The sequence below is a fragment of the Maniola hyperantus genome, chromosome 22 (genome assembly GCF_902806685.2).
Source record: "Maniola hyperantus chromosome 22, iAphHyp1.2, whole genome shotgun sequence".
NCBI classification, from domain to species: domain Eukaryota; kingdom Metazoa; phylum Arthropoda; class Insecta; order Lepidoptera; family Nymphalidae; genus Maniola; species Maniola hyperantus.
Window position 1 is genome coordinate 2,453,596 of NC_048557.2, and position 15,303 is coordinate 2,468,898.

Genomic DNA, 15,303 nt, shown 5'->3' on the forward strand with positions numbered 1-15,303 from the left:
AATTTGCTCACCATTTTATTTTCGATACTATATAGTAAATTATATTCATTTTTAAATCACTTACATAAGATCTAGTAACATATTAACTGATTGGTCATCATCGTTGTCAGATACTTCTACAATTGCTTTCTTCTTGTTTCTGAATTCTAAAGCTGGTGTCATTTCGTAATCGTTGTTGGTACAGTTTGCATTTATGCTGGGTTGTACATTGTATAACGATTTTCGTAATGTGAAATGGAATTGCAAAGCATTGGGATTATCATTGCTGCCACCTCTACCTCGCACGCATGAAAAAAACATCTCTAAATGATCTTGTGAACATTTATATGTAAGAAAATACTTATTTAAAATCTTGTAACTGCAATAAATCAAAAGCGTAATTCTCAAAGCTTAGGATTTTCACAATTACTCCAAGAATTGGTGTTTTGCGTCTATCCTGCAAAATATTTTAGCTGTCAATACCTACCTCCTTTTCATCCATGTTATACAAGCGTTCTGGATGTGCAATAATGTCTAACACTTCATAGAGTTTCTTCTCTTCTTCAAAATGATGTTTCACAATGGGCTTATTCACTTTTTGGGCTCTAGCTGGATTCATTAGCTAGGGTTTTCTTTTTGATATTGATAGGTTTCGAATTAAAAATATTTTAAGTCATTTGCGTCCAGCCATTCTAGTCATATTGAACGAATGCTTGATTTTGAACCGCTCACAAAATAAAAAGGCTTGTTTCTGGATAAACTTAGGGGTAACTGGTATATAAAGTTTTGCAAAACGTTTGATTCGCTGCGATAAGTCGTCTTAAGATATTTGTTTTGTAAGAATAGTTATCTTCCCAATAATTTTAGTACTTTTACAGATAGTTCAACTCAGTTGTGCGCGCGGCCCTATGTGTGGGTAAACCTTGTACATATACAGTGACTTTGTGTGCGTGACAAGAGGTACAGTCGGGTACAAATACAAATACAGTTATTTACGGGTTTTAAAAAAAACAGTTATTTCGTAATTTAATGTTTATTTATTGAACATTATTTTGAATCGCTACTTGAAAAATCAAACGATGAATTTTCGGATTCGCTGCTCTCACCAAGGTTAATTATGATTTCTGACTCCATGTCAAAATGTCTATAGTATTCTTCTTTTTTCTTTTGTACATGTCGACAAGTATTACCCCACATCCCTTCATCAATTTGACTTAAACGTTTTTTTTAAATATATCTCTCGCATCTTTTTTGAGAAATTCGTATACCTACCTTAGCAATGGTTTCTCGAGTCTAAAACAATAATACGTAAACGTCAACAAGGATACATTTTTTCGTATAAAGAATCATAATTACATCTAAATTTAAAATTAAAAAATATTTACCTGACTCCTTAAACATTTTCTCCGTGAAGAACTAGACATTTTCGTAAACGACTGTACCCGTAAGAAAAAGCGATAAGAACACGTCTTGCTCGGACGACGACTGCCTCACTGCCACACGAATGAAAGTTGTATATTTACAAGCCCACGCACACATAGGGTCGAATTTGAACATTGAGCTATCTGTACCGCTTAGTAAATTGTTTTTAAGGGTGCATCTTGGAATATTGAATTTTAACGCAGCAGTATTTGTATTAAGTTGATTATTTTATACTGGCATGTGGCACGTGTTAAATCTTCATCCCATGTGTTCACTCCGGCCAGCACGGTTGGGTAGGGGGTTCGAATCGCTTCTTGATTTAAAGAGCTGGACTGTATGATTTCTACAAAGTACGTCGCGACACCAGTGAGGATAAAATAACAACCGACTCACCAGACGTCGTCGTGGTCTCCTCTTGGGTCGGCCGAGCACTTCACTGCAGCACTATATGGCGGCCCCAGGGTGGTGGACTTCGGGCGTGGACGCGCGAACGACATGCGCTGTCCGTCGAGACTTGAGAGCGACTCTGTCAGTGAGCGGCAGACATCCACCCTCACTGGTTGTATATTTTTCAATCTACCCGAAACTTTTCAAAGTTATAACGATACCGATTTATTGTCGATCTGCCGCTAAATAACGAATCTATGTACATATAAACTAAGCTAGACTAAAACTAGACGACATAATATTAAACTAAACGATGGGGATTGAACACCATGTACTACCCCTACTACTACAGAGGCATGCACTTTTAACACCGCTTATATGTACTGCACAAGATTTCTTACAGCAGGTTTAGAAAATCGAAACATCTTTAATGTTGTATTCAGCCGGCGAGCAGCCACATTTAAACATTTCCTCTTGTTTTCTTTGTCGGCCATTTTCAAAAACAAAACATAGGAGTATTTTCTTAATAAAACAAAAAAGAGTCAAAATCTCAAATATAAATAGCACTGCACTTTAAAAAACACAAACGAACGAACAGAAGCTCGACTTGTCGATATAGTATAAATAATCGCAAGAAATCAATAAGTTGTTTATTGTTACGAAACAATAACCGAGACTGACTGATTGCGCATAAGACTTTGTTCATGAATTGGCGACTGACTTTGTTGATTTGAGTATGGTGAACTATTGTGAATAGAGCGACTAGATGTAGGTGACTGATTTGAAAAACTTTGTTGGAGGAATGAATTCGAAAACGGGGCCATTACTGTATGTGATGTTGTTAAACTACCCAATTCTCCTGCAGCAAGCGTCTCATTGATAATTTTTTCTGCTAGAATACGTTGCGTTTTATTCAAATCTCTAAGTTTAAACGCAACAGCTTTACCAAAAATGTAGAAACGATCGTCGGGTCCTCTCCAAACCATTCTCCTCAGCTTCAGTAAAAATCGTTGGTCGTCCTGGAGTAAGAGAATTCTTCTCTCGAACTTTATTAAAGAGAGTGTTACGGTGTATGTTGTACTTTTGGAATGCCGCACGGTAAGATAACAGTACTGCTTGTTTCTAATCTCCTCAACAACGCGCTGCAATGTTTCAGGGGTATAATTCTGGTACGTTCGCCCACCAATTTTTTTTTTTGTATTTTCGAGGCATTATTAGAATATATTATCTGCAAATAAAAATATCAAAGTGTAGCCTAGCTATGTGACAATACTATAGCCATTAATGTGTAGTAATAATAGAAAGTCAGGGGTATTTGTGACAGTGATTTGCATGATGATAGCGAATAACGTTATTTATTTTATTAGAAATATTTATTTCAACAAAACATGTGTCAATTCTACTAATTTAGGAATTTTCTAGCTCATCTGGCAACCCTGCCGCCATCTGATTCGCCGTTTTTTTATTGCAACGGTAGAAAAATATTTGCATTTTTTGATATACCACACGCATTAAATCAGGAATAATTTCCTTACCAGCGACTTACGGATGGTAGTAAAATATTTTCATTCAATGACGTGATTGCAACATAAGAAATTGATAAACGGAATAAAAGTAGATGCCTACATAAATTGACACCAGCACATTTGAAGCCAAGCAACTTTCAAAAGATGAAAGTAAGTTTGGCAGCACAGATACTGAGTCGATCTATCTGTGAGCTGTGGTTATCAGAACTGTTGTGGGTACTGGAGAACTGAAGAGCCAGACAGCGCTGGATACTGCGAATTGCATTGAAACTATAAATAACGTATTTGATGCATTATATAGCAAAAGACAAAAAATAAAAAAAATCCATTTAACTGTGCAATTACAAATTAAGTATAAATAAGATAACATAAAAGTGAAGGGAATAAACCATAAAACAAACAAAAGGTACAAGGTACATACAAGATCCAAGCCTACTTCTGTTTTTGTTGCTGGACTTGCTGGCACCACACTAAGTTTGTCCACTGTTTTTGGAGTTGCTGCAGTGAAATCATTTTTACACAAAGGTTTTTGTGTCTGTTCATAAGATACCCGGTTCTATAAGTACCTACCTACTTTGAATGTAAATAACATTTATCTAACGTAAACACGCAACACTTTTTTGGATACTTACAAGTTCATTATTTTGTTCTTGGCGTTTTTGAGCTTCTTTAAATGATAAATCCACCATTAATCTACCTCTTGAATTATTCATTTTCTCACATTTCTCGCACAATAACACAAAACAACAAATTAGGCTCCGAAAAACCGCGAAAAGTATTTTTTTTACACATACAAAAATAATCTCTGACATTGACGTTGAGCGTTGGTTGACGCACAATTAGTGACGTAAAGTAGTGGCCGGCCGCACTATGTTGCCAGCACAAAGTCATTAAGTACAAAATGAAGTTTACCTGCCGGTAATTTTTTCAAAGCAGTAGATAATGATAATTACAATTTTTTAAATGGCAAGAATAGCTAATTATGTTCTTAGTGACTTTTTCTTGCAAACGGTTAAGCAAAAATAATTAACTTCGTGAATTCGTAATTTTTCTGAAAAACTGTACTTAGTGAGATTTTCTTGTCATCCCACGATATATGTTTTCAAAATATTTTTAGTATGTTTGCACGAAGTTTGTAAATGTTTTCTGTTTCTCTTTTAGTAATCATATCTCTCATTTATTTATTTTTCTCATTTTTATCATAATTTAAAAAAAAACAACAAACAATAAAATAACAAGCAACAAAAAAATTAAAGTAACAGTAACAGAAAATCAAATAACAGGAACAACAAAAAATAAAATAAAATAAACAACAGAATATAAAGCAACAGAAACAACAAACGATAGAATAACAGAAATTAAAATAACAGGAACAACAAAAATTAAAGTAACAGGAACAAAAAAAACAACAGAAATATAAAATAACAGAACAAACATAAAACATAAAGTAACAGAAACAAAAAAAAGGCATTGATTAAAAATATGATTAAATGTATCCCACTAGCAGCGGGCTAGGATCCAAGCTGCCAATGGTCAGGGTTCCAGAGTGAGGAACCTCCTCACAATGCGTGCCGTCTCCAGAACCACTGCCTTCTGTATCTTACCCTTGATCCAACAATTAAGCGATAGTTTCTTAAGATGTTGGTCGAAACTATTCGCAATAAGACCATGGACTGATACAACTATCGGTACAATAATCGTTGAGTCAACACTCCATATGGCGGTAATCTCGTGAGCCAGGTGCAAGTATTTTGATGCTTTTTCCTCTTCTGCTTTCACTAGGTTATGATCATGAGGAATAGTAACATCAACAATTATTGCTCGACGCGCTGAACGGTCAACTAGCACTTTATCAGGTCTATTATGAGGATATGTAGTCAGCAATTTTCGAATCTTTCGATCCAAGGCATCCAGTTCAGTTTGAGTCCATTTTAGAATGCCAAAGGTGTATATGAGCAAAGGCATGACCCAACCATTAAAGGCACGCACCTTGTTGCCACCAGATAAAAGACTATTAAGAACTTTTTAAGGCGACCAAAGAAACGTTCCTCCACTGCCTGTTTCATTGTCTTTACCTCAATACCAAGCGCCTCTGACATTCCAAGATATTTGTATGTTTCACCTTCACAAAGAGATCGGAGAATCAAAGTCTCTGAAAGAACTAGATTCTCAGAGTTCACAACCCTACCTCGCTCTATAATGACAACCGCACACTTGTCAACACCAAACTCCATCCCTATGTTATTGCTAAAGTTCTTAGTATGATTACTAATTTATTATTATTAATTTCTTATATTCTTCGTCACTGTCGGTAATTATATTGTTTATTTTGAATCGGTTATCAATAACTCCAATCGTTAGTGCTTGAGTTACCGCGCCAAATGCGCAAGTATTTTTAGCATTTTTTTTATAATTATATTTTTCTCTACAAACGGTATTAAGTTTCCATTTTTTAATAAAGTTACCTTCTTAGGTTTTTCTATTTTCAATAATTTGTTCTGCTTTTTAAAAAAATTGAATTGCTTGCTCAAAAATTTTTTTCATCAAACCCATACGTGTGGATAGATCTTCAGAAATGATATTGAGGTTTCTAATATCATTTTTTGAATAATTTGCGCGAGAGACACTTCCATAATTTGTTGTTATTGCTAGCTATAGTGAAATAGCAAAGATTTGAATTTTACATGTCACTTTTTTTAGGCGGAATAGCCCCGCATGACCTTATGAAATAAATAATATTATTATTCATTGCCTGAATGTTTTAGGTATTCCAAAAAATGCCTAAAATATTTATTTCCACAATTTACAAATATTGGCGATAACATCTTTAGGCTTTCTCCCTCCTATTTATCCAGGTACTAATTTCGTGATTTCCATTTTTTTCGTGATTTGGACAATTTTCTGCGTGATAAAAAGTTTTCTTCTCAGGAGGCAGTGCATGCTTTCACACAGTTTGTCGAATCTAGATTCCAGAGTTCTATCGCAAAGGCATAAATGAGCTTCCTATTAAATGGCAGCAATGTATAGATAATAATGGTAATTATTTTGATTAAATAAATATGTTAAATTTAAAAAAAAACTAATCTTTATTTTTCAGTACAAATCGGCAATTTCATACTTTAACTCCTAATACCAGTTCATACATACTATAATGCGAAAGGACTTTTTCCCCAACCTAATATTCCATTTTGTCCTCGTAAGACCTTTTAGGCATCGTGACTGACGTAAACACTGAGTAATTTTAGAATTCCAACGTACACAAATTCGAAAGAAGGGACGCGTGCACTCGTTGCCTCGCACAGAAAAAGAATGAGCTGTCACCGTCTAGTGTAGGAGGGAGTAGACGAGTCGATACCGATATCGATTTTTATTTGAATTCTATCGTTTGGGTACCGATGCGAATTAATTAAAAATAACTTTTTTGTAACTCATATTTCAGCCACGGGGATTTGTCCAAGCCTCAGCCTGGTGCTCAAGGCCGACTAAGAGCCTGTCCAGAAAGCGCGATTTACGCGCGTGTCTACTCGCGCGTAAGCACTCGCGCGTTTTCGAGATACTAGAGCTACATACATCCCGTCCAGATGCCCTCGCGCGTTACCTCACACGCGCGTAAAACGCTTGCAATGAGCGGGACTCTCGACTCGCGCGTTAACGCGCGTGCGCCGCGCGAGTCGAGATACTCCGGCGCCATTGCTGCGTCCAGTACTACGCGCGTGTCCGTGGCGAGTGGACGTATTCGGTTCAAAATGGAGCGTGATAACTTTGACACAGAACTTTTTATCGACGAAATTGAGAAAAGGGTAGCTATATGGGATATGGAATCATCAGATTATTCTAATAGAATCATTAAACGTAGGAACTGGGAAGAAATAGTAGAAATTTTTTGTGAAGCTGGTGATTCCGAGGAGAAAAAAAAAACTTTAGGTAAGTAAATAATACTTTATTAAATAATATTATTCCTTGCATAGATTTTACAGTAATAAGCTATATCATTTTATCTTGCCACGGGAGTTTGTCTTCGTTAGCAAAATAATTAGCAAATCTATCTCTTACATTTAATGATCTCGCATTAGGCCTCACTGCCTCAGTGTTCAAATTAATCAGAGATGTTTCGTAGAGAGTGTGATCATACCTGTAGCCATCCCTTAACCTTACGTAGTTATGGAGAACACAACAAGCCTTAATGATGTTTTCTGCAAATTTGATGTCCACATTCAATGGTCTATGAAATATTCTCCATTTATTTACCAAGATGCCAAAGCAACATTCAATGTAGCGCCGGGCCCTGGATAAGCGATAGTTGAAAATTCTTTTTTTGGTTGTTAGAGATTTACCGCAATAAGGGCGCATTATATTTTCAGACAGACTAAACGCCTCATCTCCTACTATGACATGAGGTAAGGGGGTTGTATCTGTTTGCGATATTGGCCTTGGATCTGGGATATTTAAAGTTTTCTCGACAAGTTTTTTATATAAAATAGAGTCTTTAAAAATTGTGGAGTCATTACTTTTTCCATACGCGCCTATGTCCACTGCAATAAAACAATAATTTGCATCGCATACGGCCAACAAAACAGTTGAAAAATAACTCTTATAGTTATAAAAAAGAGATCCAGAATTGTTAGGTTTTATAATACGGATATGCTTGCCGTCAATGGCGCCGATGCAATTTGGAAAATTTGTGTATTTTTGAAATTGTTTCGAAATTTCTTCCCATTCAGCTTTCGTTGGTTCTCTCATTACTATATTTTGCAGTTTGTTCCATATGACGTAACAGGTTTTCTGTACTATTTCGATAACTGTAGACTTTCCTAATCTGTAGGCATAATGCAGGTCCGCAAAATAACATCCTGTAGCCAAATATCTGAAAAAAAAGTTACATAAGAATTATTATTTTATTCCAATTTTTTTATTGTTTACAGGTACTTTATTGCAGAAGAAGTGGAAAGGGTTGCGTGATGGCTTTGTAAGAGAAATGAAGAAGAAGAAAACCACACCGTCTGGATCAGGAGCCTCCAGCAAAGCCAAATATATTTATTTTGAACGTTTGATGTTCCTCGAAAGATCGACACGGAATAAAATAACTGAGAGCAACATCAACACCGCGTCTGTTGAAGAACAGGAGTTTTCGGGCGATGGGGAAGATGTAATGAGACCTCCACGTAGTCAGGCAAAAAGGAAGAAAAAACTAAATGCAGCCGACGAAGAATTTATTTCCATCATAAAAACAAATTTAGCATCTGGAAATCAGCCACAGACATCAAACCAAACGGAGTCAGATGATGACAAACTATTTTGTTTGTCCTTACACAAAGAGCTTCTTAAAGTACCAGAGGAACACAGACTTCAAACAAAAATTGAAATAATGAAAGTACTTCAAGCTCAACAAGTACTGTGCCTTAAACCTGCAGCTGCTCGTTCCGACTACCAACCTTCGTCACAATATCATTACCAAACAGGAATGACTCAACGTGGACAGAGAGATTATTTTCTAGAAACAGGGTATACCGCAACAGATCCTTCAACATCTTCGTTTCCACCTGCAACCTTTTCGACTTACAATCGAGGTTATTGTACTGCTTCACGACCACCAATGTCGTCTAGCTACAAAACCCCATCACCGGCATCTACACAAGATTCCAATGAATCTGAATTAATGGAACTTTACGATAATTAAATTCAATATTAAGTACCTACCTATATATTGAATTTAATTATCGTAAAGTTCCATTAATTCCTAATTTTTATTAATTTTGTTCAAATTCTTTATTTTTGTTAATTAGGTCTTAGTTTATAAAATTTACTAAAGATATAAAAAATATTACCTCAAAGTAATCACGAGTTTTTCTTCTGCAGAAACAGTATCCCGTACCACATAATTTTGACAAGGAGTCAAATCTTCTTTGATAATTTCTAGTAAATCATCAAACGATGTTACTGACATCCGAAAGTAGTTGAAAAACTTTTCACTATATTCTCTGAGTTTTGGGTATAAAGTTATAAACATACTATGCGTCATTCTGTCACGTAGAATGGGATGCACGTTAAATCGTCGACTTTCTCTTCGTTTACGACGTCTCCATCGACGGTATGCAAGCCACAACACAACCGCTTTATCCGAGTCCATGTTTATAACTTAAAGCCGTCCCATCACATGCGCGCGTGAAACGCGAGTTATTTCGCCGCATCTGGACGCAATAGAAATCAAAACGCGCGAGTGGACTCGCGCGCAAATCGCGCTTTCTGGACAGGCTCTAAGAGCCGACCGTTTGTGGCAAGAGTTGGCAAATTTGTTAAACTCGATTGGCGGTGGGGTAAAAAAAACAATAAAAGGCCCTCATGATTCGGCGGCATGCTAGTGGCACTTGTGGTGGCCCTAGTAGAGGCCAGAATCTAACAGCTTTGGAGACAAGGCTGTTAGGAATCGTTGAAGTATTGGCGGTGGAGGGGCATGAGGAGATAGAAGAACAAGGATTTGATGTTAGTAAATATAATTTTAATTTCATTGACTAGTTACCATATAATATAACAAATAAAAGATGGATGTGGGGTTGCTCCACAAGTCTGTACTTCATAGAACAGATTAGATTAGATTTGGAACATGGATGAGACCAGTTTAAGCGTAAATCAGAAAAGCAGGTTAAATTTAACTAATTTTATTAGTTATTAAAATGTTCCCTCATATAAAGCTTGCACGTGGATATAGATCACAACGCGCAGAGGCTTATTAAGAGATTTAATCTTTATAATAACCTAACTGCAATATTAACTTGATTAGGGCACAATTGCTATTGTAACCACTTAATCAAAATATCGACCTAAACACAAAAGTATTTAATAGTCGTTGAGTCTCGAGTCGGAACGAGACTGGCTCAAAAACCTTCAAACACCGGTATTTATACAAATCGATTCAAGATGGCTTCCCCGACACAGATCGCGTGACATCGGATGAGTCAAATATTGTCTAATTCATTAAACTAACTTCAATAAGCTAACACCAGTTTTTCTAAAGACCCTGAAAAGACAAAAACTGTCGGCGCCAAAGGCCATGCAGCCACGAGAGTGATTGCTTCCCCAGGCCGAGACAATACGACAGTTTTGCTTTGCGGAAATGCACGCGGGGAAAAGGCGCCTCCTATGATCATATCCATCCATCCATCCATCAGCCTGTTTGCGTCCACTGCTGGACATAGGCCTTTCCAAGAGCGCGCCACCAAACACGGTCCTCCGCCTTCCTCATCCAACCGCTCCCCACCACCTTCTTCAGGTCATCGGTCCAGCGGGCGGGGGGTCGTCCTACACTGCGCTTACCGGTACGCGGTCTCCACTCCAGAACACGTCTGCCCCATCGGCCATCGGTTCTGCGACAGACATGGCCTGCCCATTGCCACTTCAGCGCGCTAATCCTTTGAGCTATGTCGGTCGCTTTTGTTCTTCTGCGAATTTCCTCGTTCCGGATTTTATCCCTGAGAGTGATACCCAACATAGCTCGCTCCATAGCACGCTGAGCGACTTTTAGTTTGTGGACGAGGCCAACTGTCAGTGTCCACGTTTCCGCTCCATACGTCATCACAGGTAGGACACACTCGTTGAAGACCTAAGTAGTCATTCACGTTGACTCGCGGGCGCGGTGGCGGGCGCGGTCACGAAATATCAAACATATGGCGTAATATCCAAGTGTTCACATACGAAACGCACGTGCGGTCTAAGTAGCGGGCAAGCTAGCGACTGGCGCGCGCGCGCCGCTCGCGGCAATATCAAACGCGTGAGATGTTTGTGTGTGTTTACGTCGAACTAGCGGCGGAGCGCGCGATTCACTCGCGACGTCAGGTAAGTTCAACCAGTATGAACTTGTCGCTAGAAACGGTAGCACGTCTCCATCATGTCTTTCAATACAGAAGAGTTTATTAGTGCTGTTCAGGCTAGAACTCCGATTTGGCAAAGCAAACACAGGCATCATATGAACAGAAATATTCTCAATAAGCTATGGAAGGAAATTGCGGAATTGTTTCCTGAAATGGAGGGTGAGTAAATGAAATATTGTGGGTACCTATTTTTAACTTTTTATTTTTCTAAAGGAATATTATGACAGACTACAAAAGATACAAAAATATATTACAAAGATGGCGACGTATATATTAAACGATTGTTCTCCCAAAAATATTTCGTGAATAAACTCCGAATTTGTTTAGCTCGATTTGATGGATTGTTGTTTCTTCCAGTTTGTCGCCTTTGGTGCTGAGTTTCAGTTGATAACTCATCATTGAAATTGTAACCATCTATATCAATTACAATATTATGCAATAAGCAAGCGGTTTTGATAATCAGGCGTGCATGTTTAACATCAGTTTCAATAGGTTTTAACAAAACTCGCCATTTATTGCATAAAATTCCAAATGCACACTCCACGGTTTTTCTCGCTCTTGACAATCTATTATTAAAATGTTCTCTCTCTTGATTCAATGTTCTTTGTGGATATGGACGCATAAGATACTCTTTAAGAGGATAAGCTTCATCGGCTACTATAACATATGGAGCTGTAATATTAGAATTGGGTAATGTTCTTGGTTCTGGAATATTGAATGCGCCTCTTTCGAGTAACCGGTTCAGGGACGAGGCGTTGAATGTACCGCCGTCGCTTTGCTTTCCTCTACCTCCCACTTCAATAGTTAAAAATCTTTTGTTCGCATCAGCCACAGCTTGCAAAACAATAGAGAAATAATGCTTGTAGTTAAAAAATGCCGATCCTGATCGTTTAGGTCGTTTAATTCTACAATGTTTACCATCTAAGCTGCCAATGCAGTTAGGAAAGTTCCACATTTTCTCAAAATCTGAAGAAATATGCTTAAGCTGGTCTTCAGATGGCAGTGGCATGTGGACATTCAAATTTTTTTTCCAAATAGCTTCACAGGTACTATAAACAATCTCAGACACTGTACTAACACCCAAACGAAAGCTATAAGCCAAAGATCGAAATGCCAACCCAGTGGAAAGATATCTGAAACATATAAAAAAAATACAATTATTACGTAAAATTTAAATATATCTATACTAATTACTTTATATACCTACTAAAATTATATAAGGCATCAACACTAAACAATATTTAATTTTTATAGAAAAGGCTTTAAGAAAAAAATGGAAGAATATTCGGGACCAATTTATGAAAGAGTTTAAAAAAATTCCGGTTTCTCGTTCTGGAGATGCTGGAACTGATCAAAACACTTCAATGTGGCCATATTTTCAAATGATGCAGTTTATAAAAGATGACGTTACCCCAGAATTAAATGAAGGCAATTTAGATGAAACTGCTGATGGAACCTGTAGTGATAATAATGAACGGTCCCCAACTCCCCAGTCAATAGCTGGTTCATCTACAAGTACACAATATACGAGCACCAAACGTAAATGTGCACAAGATGTAAGACAGGAATTCATGGAATTAGAGAAGAAAAAGTTGCAATTATTACAAATTAAACTGTCGCAAAGCAGCGAAAGGCAAGAACAAGATTGCGAAGACCTGTTATTTTTTAAAAGTCTGTTGCCGTACATGAAGGAGTTTACTCCTATGCAAAAATTACGTACGAGAAACAAAATTACAGAAGTTGTTATGAATGAAATGAATAGTTTCACGTCCCAGGCTTACCATAGTTACAAAAGTTACGAATATAACACATCAAATTATGGAAATTAAACTTTAAATATAATTAACTACGAAAATTCTTTTTTTTTTAAACTCACCTTATAGTTACAAATAGTCTTTCTTCGGGTTTTATGCTTTTATGAAAATTTGTGTCTACTTTTGAAATCTCACTCCTTATTGAATCCAATATGTAATCAAAACAGTTGACTGTCATCCTGGTATATCCAAAAAATCTTGAAGGATGTTCTCTCAAATTACTATATAAAGTATGAAATTCCACCATACTGTTCTCTTTCTTTATTAATTTCGTGCACACCAATTCTAATTTTTAACATCTCCCACTTTAGATATGAATTTTCGGTTAAAAATAAAAGATCGTCGTCCATGTTTACAATCTCTGACAACACGTCACACTCGCGCAAACGCCTGGCGGCTAATGTGAACACGAACTCGCCACTTCTCCGGGCCCGCACCCGCCGCCGCGCCCGCGCTTTCCAACGTGAACAAGTACTTAGTCTTAAGGCTTTGCGGTATCGACGATTCGAAGACCTGTCGTAGCTTTGAAAATGCTGCCCAGCCCAGCTGAATTCTTCTGTCAGCTTCCTTGTCGAAGTTGTTTCTACCGAGTTGTATGATCTGGCCGAGGTAGTTATATTCTTGAACAACTTCGATGCTGACATTCCCGACGATGACGGGTCTTGAGATAACGTGTTCGTTAAACATGACTTTTGTTTTGTCAATGTTCATCTCAAGATACAAGACGTACGCGTCTGGAAGAACAACTAAGCTCGATCAGCATTTCCTCAAGGTCCTGCAGCGATTCTGCTAGTATGACGATGTCGTCCGCAAATCGCAAGTGTGAGATGTTTTCGCCGTTCACGTTTATGCCTCGACCTTTCCAGTCCAAAACCTTAAACACGTCTTCTAGGGCAGAGGTGAAAAGTTTTGGTGATATTACATCTTCCTGCCTCACACCTCTTCGTATTGGTATCGGATTCGTTTGTTGGTCTTGGACTTGGACGGCCATGGTGGCGGAGTCATACAAACATCTCAACACTTGGATATAGTGCCAGTCGACTTGGCATCGCTGCAGTGAGTCCAGAACAGCCCAGGTTTCGATGGAATCGAAGGCTTTCTCGTAGTCCACAAATGCTAAACAGAGGGGCAGATTATACTCCTGAGTTTTCTGCATAATCTGCCGTAGCGTGTGAATGTGGTCAACGGTGCTGTAGCCCTTTCGAAACCCCGCCTGCTCTGGAGGCTGAAATTCGTCAAGTCTTCGGGCGAGTTTCCGATACGTTTTTTCCTTTGTATATGATCATATACAAAGGAAAAAACGTATGTCACTCGTGGGTATCTCCGGACGCCTATCCAAACACATCCTACGCGGCTACAGACAATGGCACGATGGAGTCCCAAATATTTGAACAATATTTCATCCAGACTTTTTTGCCCACCATTGGAAATCAACGTCCAATTTTACTTATATACGACGGGCACGGAATGTCGGATTAAACATAATCATGAAGGCTCGTGAAGCAGGCGTTAAAATACTGAAATTGCCTGCGCACACAGCCATGTATTGCAACCACTGGACGTAGCAGTCATGAAGTCGTTTAAAGACAAGTGGGACAGTTTGCTTGTTAAAGAACAGCGATTAAATGTGGGAGTCCCACTACTAAGCAAAATTTGCTCAACTGATAGGAGAAGTTTGGAAGGAAATTGATGGGCAAGTTTTAAAAAGTGGTTTTGACAGGAATCTTCCAACTAGGTAATACACTCGGCGTCAAAAAAATCGCACCTTTCAAAAAATCTACTTCAAACAATTTTAATAAACCTTAATTTTAATAAAAAATATTAGTAAACCTTATAAATAAAAACTAGCATGCTTAAACTAAACAAAACTGGGTTTCGAACCCATAACTCCTGACCGCTTTAAAATATTGAATATCACAAACACACAAGTTACACTATAAAGTAGTAGCTCAACGGTTAGGTACGTGCTCTGAAATAAAGTTAACAAATAAAGATAATATACACTCGGCGTCAAAAAAATCGCACCTTTCAAAAAATCTACTTCAAACAATTTTAAACCTTATTTGACATCAATAATGAGGGTCATGTTGGGTATCATTTGAAAGGGGATGAAATGGAGAGCACAAAAACAATTCAATTGATTATTTTTCTTTTACTGGAAGAGCACAAAAAAAGAAGAAGAAAACACTTACAATTTTGCTTCTTAAGACAGCCGCTAGTTGCGCTACCTTTTGTAGGTATAAAATGGTCAATACAGGTACAATCGGGGTCATTCGCTATCTAACCGTTGAAGTGGACACACGAGAAGCT

General features: G+C 37.7%; 3 protein-coding genes across 3 annotated transcripts in view; 2 read left to right on the top strand and 1 right to left on the bottom strand.

Annotated features, from left to right (window-relative positions):
• LOC117992689 (uncharacterized) overlaps positions 1-15,303 on the top strand; it is a 342,159-nt gene that overhangs the window by 25,772 nt on the left and 301,084 nt on the right. The window lies entirely within an intron of this gene.
• Positions 6,130-9,012, top strand: LOC117993005 (uncharacterized). Its single transcript, XM_034980754.2, has 2 exons — positions 6,130-7,238; positions 8,237-9,012. Exons 1-2 carry the CDS (start codon positions 6,896-6,898, stop codon positions 8,989-8,991), a joined length of 1,098 nt encoding a protein of 365 aa, XP_034836645.1. The 5' UTR covers positions 6,130-6,895; the 3' UTR covers positions 8,992-9,012.
• LOC117993003 (uncharacterized) lies at positions 7,240-11,224 on the bottom strand. Its single transcript, XM_034980752.2, has 2 exons — positions 9,140-11,224; positions 7,240-8,178 (listed from the first exon to the last, which is right to left on the bottom strand). The coding sequence occupies exons 1-2, from the start codon at positions 9,439-9,441 to the stop codon at positions 7,299-7,301; spliced, it is 1,182 nt and encodes a 393-aa protein (XP_034836643.1). The 5' UTR covers positions 9,442-11,224; the 3' UTR covers positions 7,240-7,298.